Here is a 24524-nt window from a genome sequence, read left to right as displayed (position 1 = left end):
ACTGTACAAGGTGAATTAAGTTCTGTGTGCATAGCTTACAAAGCATAAATCTGTATTCAGAATGAACACTTTGACATTTGCAGGTTGGGTAATCTTTATTCAGTGAAATCAGTGGCTTCAATGTTATGATGCCATGAGCAATCAAGTTATTATAGATCAACATATCTACATCATCTTCTGAGACCAACATTTCTGACAATATCTCTATATACAGAATCACATTTCAAGTTACATCCACGGTCTATTCTGACTTCTATTCATTATGTTTTCTAACTCATCTCTTTTCATGTAATGTGTGATCATTTCCGTTTATCCATCCATTTTGGGCTTACACTGTAAAACCAAACATTGAAATTAATTCTCAAATATTAACAGTTCATTGTACTTAAAGGATTAGTTCACTTTCAAATACAATTTCCCTGATAATTTACTCACCCCCATGTCATCCAAGATGTTCATGTCTTTTTTTGTTTTTGTTTTTGTTGAAAACATTCCAGGATTATTCTCCTTATAGTGGACTTCACTGGCCTCCAGACAGTTGAAGGTCAAAATTACAGTTTCAGCGCAGCTTCAAAGGGCTTTAAACAATACCAGACGAGGAATAAGGGTCTTATTTAGCAAAACAATCAGTCATTTTCGAAAAAAAAATGTAAATGTATATACTTTATATAAACAAATGATCACCTTCCAAGTGCTTCCGCCAAAACCGCACTTTCGTATTCTTCAAAAAGTCTACCCTGAATGCCCTACGCCTTCTTTATTCAACTTAAGGCTGGAATACACTACACGATTTTTGCTCCGATTCCCCCCCCCCCCCCCAACCCCCAACATGTTTGATATTTTGAGCCGATTTTAGAACACAGATCAGTGCACTATATGTGTTGTTGTTATATAAATACAGTACGCGATACAGTCATACGCTGCCCAAACAATGCAAATCAAGGGTGCAAAGTGAAAAAGATCGAGAAAAAAATTAGACTACTGTACAAAATCGGGTAATAAGGAAAAACTTACCTCATTCAGCGCACGAATAACAAGCTTGGCGCCTGACGAGTAATCATGGTAATCATGTTGAGACACTAAAATATACCGCTTACAGCCGCTAGATGGAGCTGCGCCCGCGAGATCGCACATGACATTCATGAATGAGAAAATGCAGAATCTGCCGTTTTATATTTGTTTGCGGCAGTTTCGTCACACAGTCGGGTCAATACAGCTCACGTCGCTCCCAAGTTGAAAAATACGGAATTTTTTTTTCATAACGCAATAAAAAAATCACTGAAGAATAAGTGGAGCTCCACCATGATAGAAAAATTGCTTCAGTAAGTAACTTACTGTACTGTTAGCTTTGTCTTGAGAGAGTTAGCAAACCACATTCTGCGGCAAATCCGGATTCATTCATTATTAAATGTGTTAATATTCATCACTATTATACATTTACGCCAGAAGAATTATTAATTATATTACATTAAATGTACATAGCGACTGATTATGATAATTGATTACATTATAGGTAACAACTTTAATATTTATAAAACTACACAATTTACCTCTAACTCCTGTTGTAATCTGTCCATGCTGACTGTGTCTACCCACCCCTGTCCATCTCCAAAAGCATTTGCCTCGCATCTTCCACTACTCATCTCTTGCATTTGTTTCGCCTGTCTATCATGCGTCTCCTAGCAACCAAGCATGTGTTTCTGTTTGTGTTCCGAATGATTTTAAAGTCTGGTAGTCTATGATGCCCAGCTTTTCTCTGTAACCATTTACAAAGTCGGCAAGTGTATGATGCCTAGTGTTTTCAAAATCTGTTCAGATTTTAAAAATCGTGTAGTGTATTCCAGCCTTTACGGAACGAACGCAGCGACAGTTCCATTTTTTCCATAAGTAGAATAGAGAAAATTTTATTTGAAAGTGAACTAATCCTTTAATAGGAAAAGTTGAACAAAATCGGATTATATTAAACTGAATGTGTAGTGGATTTCTAGTTCCCAGCATGCTTAGTGTCAGACTGTATAATGAGAATAAATGTTGAAATTAAGTTTTATTTGGTAGTTTTTGCAAAAGATTTATATAAAGATGTTAATGTTTAATGTTCTGTTATATTTTGGAATTTGAGCTACGGTGACACAACACAAAATACATTGTCAAACCAACAGTGTTTTTTTTTGTTTGTTTTTTTTTTTTTTTTTTTGGACAATACTTACTTTTCTTAAGTATTCTATTTTCCCCCCATTTTGAGTGTTGCTTGTTTAGACATAGTATGCTGCTGTTCTTTTGCTGGAGTCTGCGGTATACTGACATACTGAACCTGGGCGAGAGAGAAGGGGAATGGGATCAGGACACAACCTGCTTTCCCATTATTTTATGTGTCATGGACATAAACATGTGCACATGTCCATTAGATTGAGACCAATCCATCAGTATGATGTTTTTTTTTTGTTTTTTTTTCCCATTCCTGTGGTTTGTGACCAATTGACCTGCCCAGCTGACCTCTCGTCTGTCCACTCACTGCTCTGTTTTTTGTTCTTCTAGAGGAATTATCTCTTGCGGAGCAGGTGAGGAGGATAAAGGATATCGAGGCCATTGAGAGTGACTCCTTTGTTCCTCAGGCTTTCAAATCATCTCGGGATGCCACCAAGGTACATCTCTTGCTCTCTCCCTCTCTATTCTTTTTGCTTTCCTTCTCATATCTATATATTCTTTTATTTGATTTCCTTTCGCAGAGTTATGTCTGCAGATGAAATGATTCCCATTAAATTCCGTTTGCTCTGTGGCACCTGTCCACTTGAGCTCGGGCTCTTGAAAAGCATCTGCCCGTTGGTGGGCCGCACTGGGCCTTGTTCACTCTCTCCGCAGAGAGCTTTTCTGAATCTGGTCCCGCCAGCATTCACATTTACCACTCAAATTAGATTACTAACAAATGCTCACAGATCTCTGTGGTCTGAGACAAAAGGTGACAGTTGAAATGAGCCTCTATGATAGATTACAGCCCAGAAGGGCCGGGCGGCTCTCCCGTGCTGATCTCAGGTCTGTCTGTGCAGACTTCAGCGCTTCACTGAGAATGGCTGAACTGATGCTAGAGCAGCACTTAATATCACTATACCTACATGTTGTTGTTTTTTTTTTTTTTTTTGAATGCACAAACAGCTCTGTAGATAGAGCAATAAAAGCTTGATCTAAATAAAACGGAGGACATTCTTTGGACAAACACAAATACACACAGCCACACAATAACACACATTTGATTCTTTCAGTAATTTCCATTAGATGTAATTGGATGCTCTGAGCTCAGATAAAGCAGCTATACTTTGCAGCCAACTCTCACTTACCAGACCATGGCCTTGACATTAGAGACAGGAATCTGGTAGGCCCATGCTGGATACAGATGTTATAAAGGACAAGAGACAGCAAATGCCTTCTGTAAGAGTTATGATTATACTGCCATCATTTGTTCACGGATAGAATTGCACGTCTCACTGTCTTTACAAGGACAATCCCCTTGGACTAACCTGCAGATAAGTGTTTGCTCAACTTTACTCTGGTCCTAGAATGACTCATTATGGGGTGCAAACCTCCAAAATTTCAGCTGTATCCGCTAACTCCAGTTTAAATTGGTCAATCAAATTTAACTTGGCTCATTGAACTCACTTCCTTCTCAGTACAAAATTAAGCATTATTAAAAGCTGAAAAAAAAGATGCAAAGACCACTTAACATCTGCTACTCACTGAAGTCAGACAGATGACTATATTTGAAATCTTTAACATGACCACCCACATTTACACATCAGCAATATTTTGAAGAATGCTGGTAACCAAACAGTTTTAGTTTCTCAAAATATATTCTTTTGTGCTTCACAAATACGTATAAAGTGAGACAGAATTTCGGTCCCGCTTTATATTAGGTGTCTTTAACTACTATGTACTTACATTTAAATGAATCATTTGATACAATGCACTTATTGTGTACATGTTTTTACATTGTACTTATTTTAAAAATGCCTGCATGTAATTACATCTTAATTAAATGTATAATTACACTGTTGACCATTCCCTTACACCTTAACCCACCCTTAAACCTACCGATACCACCAAACCTGTCCTTAACTTTACCCGTATCCCACACCTAATATAAAATGTAACTTAATTTTCATTTTTAGCTCTTTTCATTTCTTTTTAACTTTCAAAATGGGGGTTTATTTGAATGTTTGGAATGATGGAAAATATAAGTGCTCTGTGTGATTTCTCAGGGTTGTTGTAAAAGACAACAATGAACACCTATGTTTATTCATAGGTGACTGAAGCTTCAGAGATCAAGAAAGAGGCAGAGACTATAAAAGAGGAAGTCCCCATTCTGCCCTCCTCCATCACATATAATGACAGCGACACCCTGGCTCACCCCAACGTAAGAGTGTGTTTTTTGTGTGTACCTACTTAACGGATTAGTTCACTTCAGAATTCAAATTTCCTGATAATTTACTCACCCCCATGTCACCCAAGATGTTTAAGTCTTTTTTTTTTTTTTTCATTCAAAAAGAAATTAAGGGTTTTGTAATGTGATTACATGTTGGAAATATCACACATGATGTGGCGGAAGTACCGATCCGTGTCTACATACATATATATATATATATATATAATATAATATAATATAATATAATATATAATATATATATATATATATATACATACACACACTACCATTCAAAAGTTTGGAAACATTACTATTTTTAATGTTTTCGTAAGAAGTCTCTTCTACTCATCAAGCCTGCATTTATTTGATCAGAAATACAGAAAAAAAAAAAAAATGGTAATATTGTAAAATATTATTCCATTGTAAAATAATGGTTTTCTATTATAATATACTTTAAAATATAATTTATATCTGTGATCAAAGCTGAATTTTTTAGCATCATTAAATCCAGTCTTCAGTGTCACATGATCCTTCAGAAATCATTCTGATATGCTGATTTATTACAAATGTTGTGCTGCTTAATATTTTTTTTATATATATATAACATGATACTTTTTTCAGGATCCTTTGATGAATAAAAAGTAAAAAAAAAAAAAAAAAGAGCAGCATTTATTTAAATTAAATCTTTTGTAACACTATACACTACTGTTCAAAAGTTTGGGGTCCGTATGTTTTTCTTTCTTTCTTTCTTTTTTTGGAAGAAATGAATACTTTTTTTCAGCAAGGATGTGTTAAATTGATAAAAAGTGATAGTAGAGATTTATATTGTTAGAAAACATTTCTTGAATTTTGAATAAATGCTGTTCTTTTTGACAATTTATTCATCAGTGAATCCTGAAAAAAGTATCAGTTTCCAAAAAATATTAAGCACACTTTAAAATTATATTTTAAATTATAGTAAAATAGAAAACCATTATTTTAAATTGTAATAATGTTTCACAATATTAGTGTTTTTTCTGTATTTTTGATCAAATAAATGCAGGCTTGATGAGCATAAGTGACTTATTTCAAAAACATAAAAAATAGTAATGTTTCCAAACTATTGAATGGTAGTGTGTGTATATATATATATATATATATATATATATATATATATATATATATATATATATATATATATATATATATATATATATATATATATATATATATATATATAATTAATTAATTTTATTTATTTATTTATTTATTTTTAAATGACAGATCAAAGATAAAAATATAAGACTCTTATTCCTCGTCTGGGATCTTGTAGAGCCCTTTGAAGCTGCACTAAAACTGACATTTGGACCTTCAACCCGTTGTACCCCAGTGAAGTCCACTATATGGAGAAAAATCCTGGAATGTTTTTCTCAAAAACATTAATTTCTTTTCGACTGAAGAAAGAAAGACATAAACATCTTGGATGACATAAGAGTGAGTAAATTACAAGGAAATTTTAATTCAGAAGTGAACTAATCCTTTAACCATATTAACCATAGTACATTTTTGTTGTTGTTGTTGTTGTTTGTTAAAAAACAGAATGTGTTTGTTAAAATTGGAAATTCTTTCAAAAAAAAAAAAAAAAAAAAAGTATACAAATTTGACATCAAATAAGACATTTGTGTCGTAGGCCTTACATCCAAAGTTACAATAAGCTTCCCAGAAGGCCTCCAATCAATATTTCTCTTCTCCCAAGACAAATTTCCCCCCACCCTTGTGGAAATTGCCTATTTCAGAAGCTCCACTTCTTGACAACCCACACAGGGCCCTTCTTATGCACCCTCAGTAATATTCGCAGACAGAATTTCCTATGAAAGTGCGCTCCGTCTCTCTCACTCGGCAAACTGGGTTATGTGTGACTGATGCAGATGAGCTCGACAGGCTGATCTATTGCAGCAATATGCCCAAGGCGAGAGAGCCCTGATCACCAGTAATGATTCAATCATTTAGCCACCACCACTTACTGTATCTACTGTAATTTCAAACTCGTTAGCTGCGCTTCGCTAGGTGCGTTAAGAGTCAGAGGAGGCTCGTTGTCGTGTCGCAGAATCGCCTACAAAAGATAACGTGCGGGGAACCAGGCGACATACACCCTCAGTCTATTAACGCTACACGTGCACGTGTTTCCCAGTCAAACAGAGACCCCGCAACGAATGCTACGGGCGGACCCTAACCCGATGTAAATGACACACTTATAATGCGCACGCACATCCGCGTGCAGCGGGATGGAAGTGATCAGTCTTTCCGAAGCATAGATTTGATTTCATGCCTCTCGTGTTTTTTGGATGAAGGAAATGAGTGATGAGTGTTGGAGAAGAATCCGGAACTTCCAAACTTAAGGAACTCATAAGCACAACTAATGTGGGAATCACTCAAATTCTCCCTTTATGCTGACATCCGAATCAACCGCGTGTATTACCCTGTCTGATGTGTTTATGATGCAATACCATTTACACTTTCTCCAAATCTAATCACAGCTGTGATTGTCCTATATTAAGCCAACTGGGACAATTAGAGAGCAGACTTGGAATCCATTAGAAACCAATAGGAAAGATTTGTTTCAAAAGGGTTACTTACATTGCAGATCTATATCATTAGTAGACCTTGGCCAAATCCAGACATTTTCTCGCTTCTGAGGGGAGTAAACAACAAGAGAGATTTGAATCACGTGCATGCAGACAGTAGTAGACGGTCTCAGATTACAAACTGTGGACACAGATTATCCCATCTCAGTAAGATGAGGGCTCCGGATCATACACTTGTACTTCAGAATGTTTGCTATAATAATATCCTATTAATTATGCATTTCTGTATTTGTTTTCATGTTCATAAAAAAAGAGATCCTCAATATACTTCAATCATCACTTCAATTATATTCATCTTCCCAACTAATCATAACAGCATTGACACATATCTATATTTTCTGTTGTTCTGCCTAAAGAAAACACCGGTCTTGAAACAATCTCTGCGAACACAGCAGAATGTGAATCCTCAGTTTTTGTTTTTTCAATGTTTCACTAAAAACAACAGAGAAGTATTTCCAGTATTCACATCAGAATCAGAATATTAAGGAAAAAAACTACAATACATTAAAAATAAATTTCCGTTCTTCAATTCTGAGGGAAAAGTCAGAGAAAAAAGTTTTTATTCTCTCACCTCTTAGCGGATGATTCAGAATTTGGCACAATAGCGTTTTGGCTGTTCCTGTAGTGATATTGTATGATGGACAGAGTTGTAAAGCTCTTTGGAAGTTCATTGTAATTTAATAGTCTAAATGAATTGAAGTGAACTGGCTCTCTCACTCTCTTGCAGCTATTCATGGATAAAGAGGAGGCAGAGAGGTTGTGGTTGAACAGACTGATTTCTCTGCGTCAGGAGAGACTCATGGGGAGTCCGGTATCCTGACGACACCCAGCTTCTTGAGACCTCCAAACCAATGCGGATGTGAGCTTAGTTTTAGCCTCTGCGATTCCAACATATCTCATAAAGGAGCAAGTGCACCATCTGCTGGTTTCTATGTGAAACATGTTCCAAAATTAAATTTCAGCATGTGCTTATTCTCAATCTTTGCTGGGTTGTTTGTTTTACTTTATATTAAATGATAATGATAGTAGTTTTATGGGGGGTGGGGCGGGGTTTACACATACTTTGTCCTCTAGTTTTTTTTTTTTGTTTTTTTTTTAAATCAACATGAATGTATGACAATAATATAGTATGTGCTATTTTTATGATCTTGTTGTAATTCTTGGATAGAACTTGTGTTGTGGTAGTTTAAAATTTGACCTGTTGAAAGTGCAGCCACTTATGTGAACTCTGTTTTAGTAAAGAATGGCTACATGAAAACCTTTTAAATGATTCACTGTACAGTTTCTGCACCAAGTTGCCTGAGCGTTTGCAGTTTTTACAGCAGGCATTGTTTTGTTTGCATGAGCTGTAATTCATGACCAGGCTTTTGTAACTGACTTGAGTTTACAGGTTGAGAGAGGTGAAGTGAGATATACTAATGAATCTTCATACATGTCAGAGACCCAAGAAAAGGCAGCAAGAATGAGTTTGAGCAGGATCTAGTAGCAGTAAAAATTAGAATAACAATAACTCTCAGGAGAGAGTTGAAGTTGAAGATGAAGGAACAGAACAACCACTTAAAAGAGACATTCTAATAGACATAAGAACGGACAAGGAATTGAACTGAAGAGGGAGTATATATACACAGACTAAATGAGTGAATTAACAAGAGGCAGATGGACACAATAGGTTGCTATGATAACTAGGTCAACTAAGGAAGACAGGAAATAAACACAGGAACTGGGAACACATAAAACTAAACCAAAACAGAACTTAAACCTGACAGTATCCATGGGGCAATCCAACTAAAAAAACTCGAGTAGTATTCAAGGAGATCCCTTGGTGGCTTGTGTCGAATGCTACTTCATTCTGCAAACCCTTAATTTAGGCAGTTCCTTTATGAACTCACCATCAGAAAAGGTGTGATTTGGATAAAAACTACAAAATTTATCTCCAAACATATACACAGACATTCTCTTTCTGCTAATTAGAAGTCTAAAGCAATTCTATTTTGCATATTCATGTTACTAGTTCCGTCCAGCTACTTGCGCACATAAGTTAAAGCCTTATTTGTGTAATTAATCTTTGCTGGTTGTAGTAAATATATCTGATCCACTCTGTATTCTTATTGGAAGTCAACCACAACAGGATGGATTCCAGTCCTAAAGTAATTTCATTTCTAACTTTGCACAGCCTCAGCTTCACCTTACAAACAGACCTCTTTAACCCCGAGTGAGTGCTAAATAATTAGGTTGGTCAGATGAGGGTCAATATAAGTCCCCTGATGTCCCCCGGCCTTTGTGTTGAGGACTTAATTGTGTATATATATATATAATTGAAATTGACAGGCCTTTTTAAAGATGTGATTATATCTAAACGTAATAATTAGCAATTGAATTTCATAGTTTGTGCTCTGTTGTTAAGCGAGCCTCTCCATCCTGCATGATTAATCGCTTCAGCAGCACCTCCACGGACTGCATTTCCCTCCTTCCTCCAGGGTTTCAGCAGCAGTGTAGAAAAGATCATAGTTCAGGGGAGAAGTATGCGGGAACCGGCAAACATATAATGTACAGTTTAATCAACAAAACTAAATAAAATGTCCCTGGTACTTTCTCACCTTCCATTGTCTTCTTTTTTTTTTTTTTTTTTTTCTTCTGGAGCTCCTCCGTGGCATTTGAGACCATTGTGTCTTGCAGGTGTCGCTTATTTTCAGTCTCCCCACCGGCCTCTCTCCGCTTGACCCCACCGTGCTTCACCACACCCAGTCCTAGTGGAAGGGACGCTGCACTGACAAATCAGTGTATGACATGAAAGTACCGCAAGAGCGATTCAAAAGCATAAGGAGCCATCTGCTCTCTAATCACTCTAGCGGTACTTTCATGTCATACACCAGTCTGCGCAGTGCCGCTTCCAGCCGAACACACCTATTTGAATCAAATAAAGTCAACAAAATGACCAGAAGCATCACAAAGGACATCAAAATTCTTTTGCTTAACCTAAACCATTTGTTGGCCAACATCTGCTCTCTCATTAGCCTTACAGACATATCATATTAGACACTTGCATTTTAATATGAAAATAATAAAAATGATGTATGGATAATCAAGTAAGCTGCTTCAGTCTTCCTCTTGAAATATTACAAACAATATAAAATGTATTCTTACATTTACTTTATAAAAAGGATTAAAGTTTTTAAAGCAAAAAAGACACATGTACTCTTATACTTGCTAAAAAGTATGAACTATCAATCAGTGCAGAAGGTGTGTAGTAGACCGTGTACAACAGTGTTTTTTTTTAATCCATGATGACCCTTTTAAGTCAGATTGATTCTTTATTAGTTGCTGATCCGTTCATTTTTAATGTTTTTTTAATGGTTTAGTTCTTCATGAGTCATACATTAAAGATTATCTGTCCATTAGTTAAGCATCAATTAATGTATGTTAGTGCATCCAAATTGTAAAGTGTTACCAAAAAAATCATGACAGCATTTCAAGCACCAGTTTGGATGTGGTAAGCAGGTTTCTGAAACATAAGCAACCATGCTGACTGACATGCTAAAAATGTTACAACAATTTTTTTGCAACCGGTCCCCTCACTGGTCCAGTTCCCTGACTCCGCCTCCCTCACTGTCCAGGTCCCTGGCTTTGCATCCTTTGCTTGGTTTCATCCAATTCCTTTGCTTCTCATCCTCCTGCTCAGCCGTCTCTCTCCAGGCTGCAGCACCGAAGGTCTGTCAGGGTGTTCCACTCTGCCAGTTCTGCCACTGACTCCTCCACTGCCAGCACCACCATGGTCTCTTGATACTGACTCCACTGTAGTCCTCAGTCCCACCGGCTCCACCTCAGTCTTCCATTCTTCAAGATTTGGCTTAGTCTCCATCTCCTTCAGCTCCACCTCGGTATTCTAATTCCCTGGCTTCAGCATGGTCAGCAGTTTCTTGTGTTCTTCCGTAGATTTCCATCCCTCCGGCTCCGCCATGGTCATCCACTCCACTAGTTTCACCATCAGCTCCTCCACCGCTGACTTCTACATGGTTTCTTTCTCCGTTGGCTCCCCCATGGTCGTCAAATGCTGTTGAATGGGGATCTGTTCCCCTTCCGTGGTTCTGGACCTTCCTCCTGCCACTTTCTGATACTCTCTGTGGGTCATAACACTCTTTGTGTTATGTAAACTTACAAAAAATATATGTAATTAATACAATAACAAAACATTTATATTATAAAACAGTCAAATGACTGGCAGCAATGACTGCCAAACAAAAAACAAGTCTTCCGTGCTGATGGCCATATACCCTAGCAGAATTGGAGCGGATCTTCTTTCGGACATCTCCAAGATGCTATATGCACCGTATGACTAGTAAGTCAAACCTCAAATCACAGTCTTTTGTTCTACCCATTTAATTGATAGAAATGCAAGTGTAGGACAATCTATAGAAACTATGTCTATACCCTGAAAAGTGAGGTCAAACAACAAATTGTAAGGCCCGCCTAATTGGCCCATCGACAGTTTCCCATAGAGCGGAGAAGGTTCCATGTGCATTCAGTCTTTTCAGTGTGACAAAGTAGCTTAATTCCAATTGAACTATTATCTGTCTCCATTTTATTATGACCTTGAATTTAGGTTAGAATGCCAATTGATTGTTGGTCATTTGTATAATATATCGTATAATTGTATAAATCATCCGGATTCCTATAACACTTTGAGTCTTGCACCGGCCGGGTATACGATCTCATACTTACAAACTCGTTAGTCTTGGTCATTAGACAGAGGCGATGACTAATATTCTAGAGACCGTACCCACTGGGTCCCATGGGGTCACTGTTAGATGTTTGTTGTAGTCCTTGAGATGTAGCTCAAAAATTGTCTTTGCAAATTTAGCAGCTGTAGAAATCTTTAAAGTGCTCTGTGTTCACCTGCAGAACACATACTCAGAAATAAAGAGTAAAAGATGAATACCTGACATCAGACAGGTACATAATGCTGAGTGTCTGAATGACACAAAGCATTACAGGCCAACCTGGCTACAGAGTCGCACCCTGAGCCTCCTGCAGCAGTTTTAAATACTCAGACTAAACTTCTTTCAAATGGAAACATGAGTTCACAATGGGAATTTGCATTAATGAGGGTCCCAGACTAGGTAGTTTACACCTTTTGGGGGACAGAAAGCCATTTCAGGGCATTTCAACATGTGAGATGTGAGAGATGGGTGAAGGGAATAAAATGTCAAAAAAAAAACAAAAAAAACTGAGATGATCAACTTAGTGTGATTACGTCTCGGATTGAGATGCTAATTTTGCAAGAGAGTTCAAATGTTAATTTCCTTTGTTTTTTCAGAGAGTAACTCTCTTTTGGTCCAGACAGTCCGGATTCAGTCTTACAGTTTTCCCTCCTTGATGCCATGGGTCAAAATTCTGGTGGGTCCCATAGGGTCACTGATAGACATTTGTTGTTGTCCTTGAGATGTAGCTCAAAAATTGTCTTTGCAAGTTTAGCAGCTGTAGAAATTTTCAACGTCCGCTGTGTTCACCTGCAGAACACCCAGTCTCACTAGGTAGGTTGAGTTCAGCAGGTGGATGGATGAGTCCAGGTTTTCTACCTGTGGTTGACCACAGCATGTGAGCATAGTTCATAGAGTCAAATCTGGGCCTTCTCGACTTGTTCAGTTAACGTGTAATTCCTTCATGGAGAAACTTCTGCGTATATGGCAGCTTCCCTAGGACAATAATCTGACCCTCCTTGACCAGTCCTGTCACCTACAAAGGTGCAGTTATCTGGGTAGACTTCAATAGATAAAGAAGTTCTCCTTTGTTGCACATTGCTTTGAGTGAGACACCTGAAAAGCATCTTAATGGCCACTTAACGACTGAACACTGATGAACTTAAAGCCGTAAAGAAATGCATAAGAACATAATGCAACAAACCAAAAACATAAAGTGGGTTCATGTCAGCAAGTGTGAGCAGTACATCTGGTCTCAAGTGTTTTTCAAGGTCATGTATGGTAGGGTGGTCCCATTTAAGCATCCAATTCTTCACTACCACTGTAATGGTAGTGGAATTTAAGTATTCTTGGTCTGAGATGTAGCAAAAAGTCAGGATAACTTGCATATTTAAATAGATGGTATGCATCAATAAATCTTAAAAAGAATATTCAATCACAATTATTGAGGTATGGTGAAAAAGTAAGGACACACTTATTGAATTCCATGGTTTTCCATATCAAGACATAATAGAAATTCATCTGGTCCTTGGCAGGTCTTAAAACAAGACTTCTGGAACAAAGTCCTTTGGACAGACAAGACCATATGCAGATGTTTGGCCATAATGCACAGCACCAAGTTTGGTGAAAACTAAACACAGCATATCAGAACAAACACCTCATACCAAAAGTCAAGCATGCTGATGGAGGGGTGATGATTTTGGGCTTGTTTTGCAGCCACTAGCCCTGAGCACCTCACAGGCATTAAGTTGACCATGAACTCCTCTGTATACCAAAGTATTCTAGAGTCAAATGTGAGGCCATCTGTCCAACAGCTAAAGCTTGGCCAAAATTGGGTCATGCAACTGGACAGTGATCTGAAGATCACCAGCAAATCTACAGCAGAATGTCTGACAAAGAAAATAATTAAGGTGTTGCAATGGCCCAGTGAAGTCTAGACCTCATCCTGACTGAAAGGCTATGGCGAGAGCTGTGCATAGACAAATGCCCTCAAGCCTCAATAAACTGGAGCAACACTGTAAAGAAGAATGGGCCAAAATTCCTCCAGAATGATGTAAGTGACTGATAAAGTCATACATTTTGGGACTACATTTTGGGAATGTGCATGTCGATCCAGATATTGCGTCATCTGAGGTCCTCCCAGCAGTGACCGCCGTCTCTTCAAAGGTAAAAGTGGCCTGACTGTCTGATCTCATTCAAAGTCTGATTTCTGAGTTTAGTAGTGGTTAGTTTTGCATTATTTAAATAAGCCTTGTGATTTTATGAAGTTATGACAGTCAGATATTCAGATTTTTTGAATTCATTATATATAAAGTGTTTTCAATTGTCTTTTAGACTCACACAGACATCAAGAATCAGCATATGAACCACAACAATGGTGACAATAAACAAAACGCTTTTTTGTGACTTTAGTAGCTTGTTTTGTGATGCTCATAGTTGATGTGTTTATCTGAAAATTTTGTCACCATTGTTGAGGTTCATACTCAGAATCTTGATGTCTGTGTGTGTCTACGTGATCCCGTCTGAATAATTTCTGCATAATGACTTAAAAATTTCCAAGGCTGCAGTAGTATTCTAGGGCTACAATAATGTCAAATTATTAAATGTAAAAAATGTCCTCAGAGATAAGACTCCAGATGAGATCAGCGGATCAAGCCACTCCATGGTGATTTTATCATCATCAATAAGTAACCAACATTAACTGATCAGATTTTCTTCTGGCCACTTTTGCTATAACAAGTACTTCAAAAGCACACAGAAAAGCTAATGTTAAAAAGTCAAGGGTCAAGAGCCCAACTAAAGAAAATGTCTAACTCCATAATAGTGACTTCAAACTTTATTTTCAATAAAACATCAACATCTAAACCTCAGTTAAATCTTATAAATAAGATAAAATCAGAGTGGTTTGTAATAAGTGAAGATGCTGAGATCTAGAGAGATCTGTTAGTGTTTAATGTTCTGTTTCTGTGAGTTTTGTGAGGTTACCATTGTGCTGAAGAGTAGAGCCTGTGCTTCAGTCAATGATGAGTCAGAAACACTGATGTTCTACTGCATGTTGCTTTATTTAAAGACAGTAACTGTGTAGTTGCTCATGTATGTGTGCTGTTGCTAGCTAATTGTTAACTGCAAGAGATTTACATTTTAAGAAAATGTTTCACAATAATAGTAATAATAATACCCGTAAAGAAACTGTTTTTAGTAAAACATTTAAGGAAAATTAGATTATGTATTATATCTTACTTTAATTTTACAGTTTTTGTTTGGTAGACACTTCTGCCAGTCATTGACCGTTTCTTTTTTATTGATCTTTAACTGTTATTTTCATTAATGGTAAAGGATTGGCACCCTGTGCTGCATTGCATTTCACTTTTTCTTTTTTTTTTAAATGTTTTTTTTTAACAGTGTAATGAGGCAAGATAAATTCCAACACTAATTTAATAAGAATAATCCAAAAGCAAACAGACAGTAGTAACACACATAAGTGTAAAGTGAACATAACTGTGACATTAATCGCAAATTAATTACACTGCAATTTTGAATGAGAAATGACCTCCTAAAAATAGATGTTCTGTATGTTGAATAGCAAATTATCAGTTGTATTATAAAGAACAAGAATATGTTGATAATAATATGTTATAATATGATTAATATATTTTTATTTTTATTTATTTTATTATTGCAAAACGATAGAATATTTTTTTTATTTCTAATTTCTATTTCTACAAATAAAATAAAACATCACATGGAAAAATTACATGTTTTAATCATTAGTTTTTGTATGTTAATGTAAAAAAACAAATTGTTCCCTCCCTACTACTGATGTTCTCTGAGGCTTTTTTTTTTTTTTTTTTGCTGTTTGTAACCGCTTTGAGAAGCAAGATGGCGCCAAATAGCTAACTTAGGCTTGTAAGAAAGTGCTTGTAAATAGTGTTGCCTAGATAAGAATCAGAACCATCAGGTAGGGTGAATTCAGGTAAAGTGGGCCACTTTCTCTTAAACGTGTAGCTTCGATATATACCAATAAACATCTGAGGTCATGCACTCCAGACAAATGGTCTTTTCAGGAAAAGTATGTCATTGTTGATTTATCATAATAAAAAATTAGAAAAGCACCTTATTTATTTAACACATTATACACTGGCATTTAACAAACCCAAATACATAAAGGCTATAAGTAAAATTCATAGCCTGTATATTTGGCTGTTGTGAAACAACATGCCTTGACACTGAATGTGCAGTGTAATTGAAAATGTAACAGAATATTGATGAAAAATAACTCTACAACATATTAAAATGTGATCAGTACCGTCGCAAGGGCTATACCAAGTGTGTGACCGTACAGGGCCTCGCACCTCTAGAGCAGTGTTTCTCAAACTGGGGTACGTGAGGTGACAAAAAAGGGTACGCGAACAAAATGCTGAGTAGTTAATTTAACTCTACCTTACCTTAAAATAATATTAAAACCGAGCATGTATTTCTAACTGGCAAAATGCCGTAAATCCATTACATTTAATCAAATTACCTCATGTTTTGCAGTCTAAAATGACTGCATCCACACAAGCAGCATGCATAGATTGCGTGCAGTCTGCTGCCTTAAATCGCGCTAAATTACTGTCGTTCTCGACAATGCACCTTTGTTAAAGTGGGGATTTAGCACTTGCATGAAGAACAAATATAGACACATTTATATCAATTTAAGACTCAAACTTTCTTTGATTCAAAAACATACCTCGTGTGAGTTCTTGTATTTAATGTTAATAACGAGGAAGAATGCAATTGTACCCAAATATCCACTGCAAACGTGACATTATTATACAACAGGTCAAAAAACAAAACGTACAGTATTTACTCTATTTTGCAACGAAAAAATATTTCTAACGAAAACCACTGGCAGTTTTAGTTTAATATTTAAAAGTATCACTTCGTTTTACCATCATTGCATGTTTCTCTATTAAACATTTTGTATTTAAAACATTATTTATTTGATAAAGTTATTCATAAATGTAAAAATATGCACTGGAAAATCAATTTAGGGGGCAAATATTGTCCCTTAATGGAAAAGGTGTGACTGCAGTCGAAGTGGAAGAGAGGGAGTACGCAGAAGGATGGGAATCCCTTCAGGGGGTACTCCACGCTAAAAAGTTTGAGAACCACTGCTCTAGAGGGCCTCGCTCCTAGCCTGCATTTTATGTAGATGGTCTAATTTTTAGGGCCCAAGCACCAATTTCAGAATTAGGTGTGGCAAAATGGCTCGATAACGCCACCTACAAAATTTCAAAGACGTACCCTGACGCTACGTTTCATGAACAAGTATGAAATTCACTAAACCCAGCAAGTCAGATATTTAGAATTTTCTTTCAACATCATATTTGGTCAGTCTAATCTAAAGGCCTTTGAGACTTTGAAAAGATCTTGAGTTTTCGCTGAAGGGCGTGTCCATGGCGGCCTAACAAAGTTCGATGTTTCGCCATGAAACAGGAAGTTGTTGTAACTCGGGCATACAATGTCCGATCTGCCCCAAATTTCACGTTTTGTCAGAGTCCTGGCCTGAAGACATCTACATGGCAATATTCGGTTACAGTCATAGCGCCACCTGTGGGCAAAAGGAAATGACATGTTTTACGTTGTGATTAAGTCCTCATAGAGATTCAAACAGAACCACATCATATTTGGTCACTCTAATTTTAAGGCCTTGGTGATGTTTATTGGAAAATATCTTGAGTTTTTGCTGAAGGGCGTGTCCGTGGCGGCTTGACAAAATCTGATGTTTCGCCATGAAAGAGGAAGCTGTTGTAACTCAGGCATATAATGTCTGATCTGCCCCAAACTTCATATGTGTGATAAGAGTCCTGGCCTAAAGACATCTATATGCCAAAATTCAGTTAGTCATAGCGCCACCTGCTGGCAACACGAAATGGCATGCTTTACACTGTAATTCACTCCCAGAAACACATTTGTGTATGCCACGAAGTACCAAACATACTAGAAATACGTTAAATCATAAAACACTTGACTATATGCTAATGTATGTAATTAACACCACAAAACAGGAAGTTGTTGTAACTCAGGCGTACAATGTCCGATCTGTTCCAAACTTCACGTTTGATAATACTTCTACATCTACATGGCATTATTCAGTTACGGTCAAAGCACCACCTGTTGGCAGCAGGAAGTGTGGCACTTTGAAATGACTTTGCCATAATTCTCCTGTGTTTATTTGCTTACATGCATGTCGCCCACTGTTTACTGTTTTCATAAGGCCAACGGGGGAGCGGTGAGCCCAGAAGCGAGGATCCTTTCATCGCTGCTTGCAGCTTTAATTATTACTGTTTTCCACCCAATAACATCGACAAAATAAAATACCTGCTGTCTTTCAAATAGTATGCATAATCAAGCAAATATTGAAAAAAAACATGCAAATTATTATTATTTTTCAATGAAAAGGAAAAGAATTAAAAAGAAAGAAGAATTTCAGAAGTCACTGAGAGGATTGCTGGATAAATTTGTCAGTGCCAATACTACAACTAAGCAGCTCAAACTACATAATCACTGAGGCTGATCAGGCTACCAGGTTGCAACAAGATGAAGTTCAAGGTGAGGGATAAGTTTAATAAGCGGTGACTGAAACAGTATTTATAATCTGGCTTCTGACATTTTAGTTGAATTGAACCACACAATTTTTCTACCACAAATTGTCATCTTCTAAGTCTGAGTCATAACAAATGCATGCATATATGTTAAATATGTGAAGACTACCTTTCCAAGGGTCCTAATGAAACCTAACTACAACAAGTCTGCCATGGGTCATCAGTTCTCAGAAACCTTTATGTACACCCCCTTTCAGCGTGACAAGCTTCCTGAGCAGATATATGAAGAAATGCAACTCCCAGCCACAGTGAATGGTCTTAAAATGATTATTGAGCTAAATTTATATTTATATTACAAGCCTGATCACAGTGCATGTGATTAGTTTAATGCTTTTTAATTACATGCTTTATTTGCACAATATATAAAAAATTGAATCCTAATCAGGCAGGTTAGTATGACTGGAACAAAATTGAATAAAAGTCTATGGTAGTTTACTTTTTTTTGAACAAGAACAGCTATCAAGATGACTAGGATTTACACAAATTGCATGAATGACAAGCAGTTTGTATTTACCACAACTTGACACCAGACTGATCTCCGTAAATACAGGCTAGTCAGAAGAGCAACGAATGTCAAGAGTTGTGGTTGAGAGAAACGTAGAGTGAGAACGAGACAGAGAAGGAGAAAATAAGCGAGCACTGAATGTGTCATGAATGAATCTTGAACGGGGAACTCTCCAGTCGTGGTTTATCATGAAATTCTCTGTAATTTGTGGGTTTGCAGCAGCTAGATGTATGTAGAGGCCAATGGAGATCAACTTGGTTACTTGTCAGCAATAGTGGTGTACGGGAACTGTGACGACTAAAATGCGATTTTTCCATTTCACGCTGAATTGAACCTTTCTTTTTACACACTGTATTTTGAGGTTGTCTATGGCGTGGTCTCATCTTCAGGTCAAAGGATGTGCTGAACAGTGCATGTAGTTCCTGTTTAGTTTGAAAGTGAAATGCCTACATCTGAAACCTGGACTGCGCTATTAATAAAGCATAAATATTTAGGGTCTTTTGTGTGTGTGTGTGTGGTACTATAATGTAAAACATGACTGAATGACTTTTTGCCTTTGAGGCATATAATAATACCTGTGAAAGCATTGTCTTCTGATGTTAGCTGACATGTTGAAATTAGTTTTAAACATATACTAGACAGGGTTATGTTCAACAGCAAAAAATAAAGTTAATTGTTGAAACAGTCGGTCTCAACCCCACACACCACATGCTTTATTGCTGAAATGGGATGGCTATGGGCTAATATAAAATGAAACAGCTTTCGCTATATTGTTGCCCTTGAGTTTATTGCATTAATGATAAACAATATAATTGTTTATCCCCCCCTTACAAATAATATTCTCTGTTAAATCAATTACAGTAAAACAAATTGTTGAACCACACAATTAATTTATGTATTTTTCTACCATACCTTAACTTGTTAGAGACTATGCTGGAAGATAAGGTCTCGCTAACGTCTACTCATGAGCATTGCTCTGCCTCCAACACTGTCAGTAAGAGAAGTCTCAGCACAGCTTGTAGATCTTAACGACCCCATCAAATGGCCTGTGCATCTAGATGACAAGACAGTGGATTTACTCATGGAAAAGGGTCCTGTCACAGTGTGCAACTTTAATTTCCCTTGAATCAAGAAAAAAAAGACACTTTTCCGATGACTTCTATGTAAGAAAGTTACCCAGTGGTGAAAAAGCTCATGGAGACTGGCCTATCTATTAGAAGAAAACAGATTCTGTATTTAACTTTTGTTGTAAATTGTTTAACAACTGTACAAGTTGTCCTCGTACCAAACTTGCTAATAAGGGCAATAATGATTGGAGACATTTGGCTGCTGTGCAAAAAACAACACGAAACATCCCGTGCCACAAAATGGATGGAGACTAAACAAAGATTAGAGACAATGACATCTATAGACTACTACGCACATCAAAGGGAGATAAACCGAGAACGGGCACACTGTCAGAGTGTTTTGACGCAAATTATAACAGCCATGCAGTACTTGTCTGAACATAATTTGGCCTTTCGAGGAACAAATGCAAAGCTTTATGAAGAAAACAATGGTAACTTTTTGGGGTTAATAGAGATGCTCGCCAAATTTGCAATTTTGCTATGCAAGAACATGTCAGACGCATAAGAAATAAGGAAACTTATGATTCTCCATTTTGTCAATATGACATCATTAGACGTGACTGTAGAAGAACACTTCATTGATTCCATCCCAGTAAATGACCAAACTGAAAAGGGACTATCAAATGCACTAGAGGCCCTTGGACTGAACATAAATGACTGTCGGGGGACAAGGATATGATAACAGGGCAAATATGAAAGGACAAATCCAGGGAGTCCAAGCTTACTTCATGTCATTCGGTTGCTACAAGCTTAATTTAACACTGGGAGATATGGGAAGATGTTGTTCGAAAGCAATGTCAGTCATTTTTTGGTATTGTACAAAGGCTTTATACAAATTTGCCGGTTCCCCTAAAGGGTGGGAAATACTTAAAGCAAAATCCCCATCTCTCACTGTTAAACCACTGTCTGAAACAAGGTGGGAATGTCACATAGAGAGTGTTAGAGCAATTCGCTATCATTGGCGGAGGACTGTAGCGACCCAAAATTTACAAGTGAAACCATGCCCCTAGCAAATGTAATTGTAAAACTTTGAATTCATTATGTCTATGGTCATACGGTATGATATTCTGTTTGCCGTGAACACTGTAGACAATCCGGTCGAAGGACATGCAGCTGGATGTCGCATTGTCGCACCTAAATGGACTAACTGACTTGAATTATGGGGACACCGGATTTGTGGTTGCAAAATCCACTACAATAGAGATTGTTACTGATATTGACATTGGACCATCATTTGAAGCAATGCGACGAGTGAAATGCAAATGGAATGAAAATCCAAAATGAATATACCCCAGACCCCGAGCAAGCATATGTAACAGGCTACTTTATCGTGATAGTAGATCAGGCTCTCGCTTCTCTTCATACCTGTTCTAAACAAATGCAAAAGTTTGGCAACATGTTTGTGTATCTTTTTGATCTGATCAAACTGTGTGAAATAGAGGAAACTGATCTGCAAGTACAGAGCACAAGACTGAATGATGCTCTGTGTGCGTCCTAATCTCAGGATATAAATGCAGTGGACTTCTTCCACGAGTTGAGGATACTTTGAGTGATAATTCCAAAAAATAAAATAAATACAGCACTTCAAACACTTTGGTTTATCATACGGATTGAAGGAACCTTTCCCAACCAAGTAGGGCTCACTGCAGCCTGCAGTGGACATTCAATTCCGCCCACATCCAAGTGTGATGTCAGAAGCCATGCTTGTGCCCAATACGTCACCTTGTGATTCTCCATAGAAATGTATATACATCCATAGTAACTCCCCATCCCTGTGTCACCCCGGAAACCCAATTTGTTGTATTTAGGTTTCCGATTGAAAGTGTTTTTAAGCATAAGGTTTTGAGTGTGTTTCAGGCGTAACTTGGATGTGGGCCAGGTTGGATGTCCACCGCAGGCTGTAGCGAGACGCTTCTCGATTGGCCGGCCAATCTGGCTTCTTTTGATCAGGTTGGAGCATCAAAAAGGCAAGTTTTTTTTTTTTTTTTTTTAAATAACTGGCTTTTTTTCACTTTTATGTTTAGTCATGTTAAAGTTTCACAGAAAAATAATGTGTAGTGCAGACATCAACACATTTTTCCTTAACACAACGCTTATTCGTTCAGTTTAACCAATCAGGGACGGGTAAGAGAGACTTGTCAATCAATTTACCATCTTTTATGGTGGTGAGACGTGATGATGAGTCACAGGGTTTTAGTGTGATTTAAAAAAAAAAAAAAAGATTTTGGGGTGTTAATGTAAAGAGTGGGAGAGTGACCAACTCTCAAAATGTGGATTACATCTGTGGTGGGAAATGCTTTAAAGGCTCTTTGTAAATATAATTGTATACTCGTCCTTGACAGCTGCTGGACTTTTGACTGTGCAAAATTCTGCATTACGTACTTCACATGTAGTTCTGTCTGAAGTTAAAGCTCAACACAAAGGTCAGCGCATTATTATTGTGTTAATTTTTTGTTGTTTTTGTTGATTATCGTAGAGTATGTGTCAATGGATGACACATTTTTGTCTGTCGTAGTTTGTGTATTAACGTTTGTGAAATGCGTGCTAATTACGCTGCTTTTTCCGATCACTTATACTGGGCACTTTTTGCACTTAAATTGGCTTATTCTTATTGTTGACATTGTAAGTGATTTTTCTGAGTGTTAAACCCAAACATGAAAATTCGGACATCATTTACTCACTCTCATGTCGTTCCAAATCCGCAAGACTTTCATTCATCTTCGGAAAACAAATGAAGATATTTTTGATGAAATCTGAGATTTTTGTCACATCAGCTACACAACTGACACTTTGACGCTTCAAAAAGTTCATAAAGAGATTGTAAAACTAACCAATTTGAATTGAGCATTTTAGTCCAAATTTTCTGAAGAGACGCGATCCCTTTATATGATGAACAGATTTAATTTAGGCTTTTATTCACATATAAACCTTGATCAGTGAACATAAACAGAAGCTCAACTGTCCTATGCTTGATGCACGAAAACAAACCTAATTGGTTCTTGCTGAAGCTCAAACGTACTGCGTAACACGAGAATGAACCTCATTGGTTCTCACACATGAAGTAAACATGATTGAGCTTCTGTTTACCACAACTGATGTGTGCATAGATGAATGTTTATATTTTGTGAATAAAAGCCTAAATTAAAACTGTTCATCATATAAAGTGACTGTGACAATTCAGAAAATTTGGACTAAACTGCTCAATTCATATGGATTAGTTTCATGATCTCTTTATGAACTTTTTGAAGTATCAAACTTGTAGTTGCATAGAAAGTCAATGGAGGGACAGAAAGCTCTCAGATTTCATTAAAAATATATTCATTTGTGTTCTGAAGATGAACTAAAGTAAGGGTTTGGACCGACATGAAGGTGACAAAATTTTAATATTGGGGTGAACTAAGTCATCAGTTGATTTCTTGATTGCCTTTTGACAGTTTCTACCTGGACATTTTTGTCATAATTTGTTAATTCTCTTTAATGTATATGCCCTATTTTGGAAATTGATTGATTTTTATTTTATTTTGTCATAATTATTTTGTTTTAAGGAGATAAAAAAATGGTCCTTATCCACCTTGATTGACATTGCAATTCTATCACATTATTTTGGCAGTTGATGTTTTGGGTGGGTTCCTCATGGAGTCTTTTTGGGTTTTTTTTTTGTGAACTTTTGGGCTGGAAATCGTTGAGTTTAGTCAGTGGACACTTGCATCTTTCTAAGGGTTTGTAAAAAAATAGTCGATTATTCAAATATTCGATCTGTAATTAATATTCGAAAAATAAAAATACTATTTGAATTTTACTGTGTTGCTTTGCTGGCCGTGAATGCAGTGAATCCATGATAAATCCTAAGCACTAAAACTCACAGTTATAACTAAATGCACCAGGTGGCGCTGTGGAGTGTGTTTAACAAGTTTATTTCATTTGATCGACACACAATGTTGTCGTCTGCCTCGCAAAGTTTGGAATTACTTAGATGAGAAAAATCTTACAAAATGGAATTATGTTTGATCAAATGAATGAATAAAACCGAGTTAATATCACCACCATATTGAAAAAGCACATGAAAACGAAACACCCGTCGAATGAGGAAAGACAGCTGTCCATTAGCCTACTGCATTCACAACAGGTAAGTGCAGCTGTAACCCGAGTGAGCCGAGAATATAACATCTGATAGCAAAATGATTTTGAGACATAATGCTTCCTTTAAGTTTTGTCGAGGGAGACATATTTACGAACAGAAAACACAAAGTGTTGCTGTTATAGAAACGTAGCTTACCATACTGTTTCTGCAACGTCTGTCAGCGCAGCTCGTTTTCTCACCCGAGCATGTGGATATTATTGTTTTTCTCAAATGAACATGTGAAACAATATGAAAACGATAACCATATACTGACTCGCGTGTATTATGTATATACTGTCTGCTTTATTAGCGTTTTTCCCATTCATGCTTGAGCTTAAATGCTTTCCCAGACAGCAACAGTGTGGCCCAGGTCTGGCCCACATCTGGTAC

At 37.0% G+C, this 24524-nt stretch overlaps 1 protein-coding gene across 2 annotated transcripts in view; it reads left to right on the top strand.

The window, feature by feature from the left end:
- The window catches only part of rsrc1 (arginine/serine-rich coiled-coil 1), a 163322-nt gene extending 153703 nt beyond the window's left edge, over positions 1-9619 (top strand). For both annotated transcript variants that reach the window (XM_067365372.1, XM_067365371.1), the window contains 3 exons: positions 2536-2642; positions 4295-4405; positions 7766-9619. In XM_067365372.1, the coding sequence (XP_067221473.1) occupies positions 2536-2642; positions 4295-4405; positions 7766-7858 (311 nt within the window). In that variant the 3' untranslated portion in view covers positions 7859-9619. The remainder of the gene's footprint in view (positions 1-2535; positions 2643-4294; positions 4406-7765) is intronic.
- Positions 9620-24524: the final 14905 nt, after the last annotated feature.

This window comes from Chanodichthys erythropterus, chromosome 17 (genome assembly GCF_024489055.1).
Source record: "Chanodichthys erythropterus isolate Z2021 chromosome 17, ASM2448905v1, whole genome shotgun sequence".
NCBI classification, from domain to species: Eukaryota; Metazoa; Chordata; class Actinopteri; order Cypriniformes; family Xenocyprididae; genus Chanodichthys; species Chanodichthys erythropterus.
Note: the sequence above shows the minus strand (reverse complement) of the source record. Positions and strands in the feature narration are given on the sequence as shown.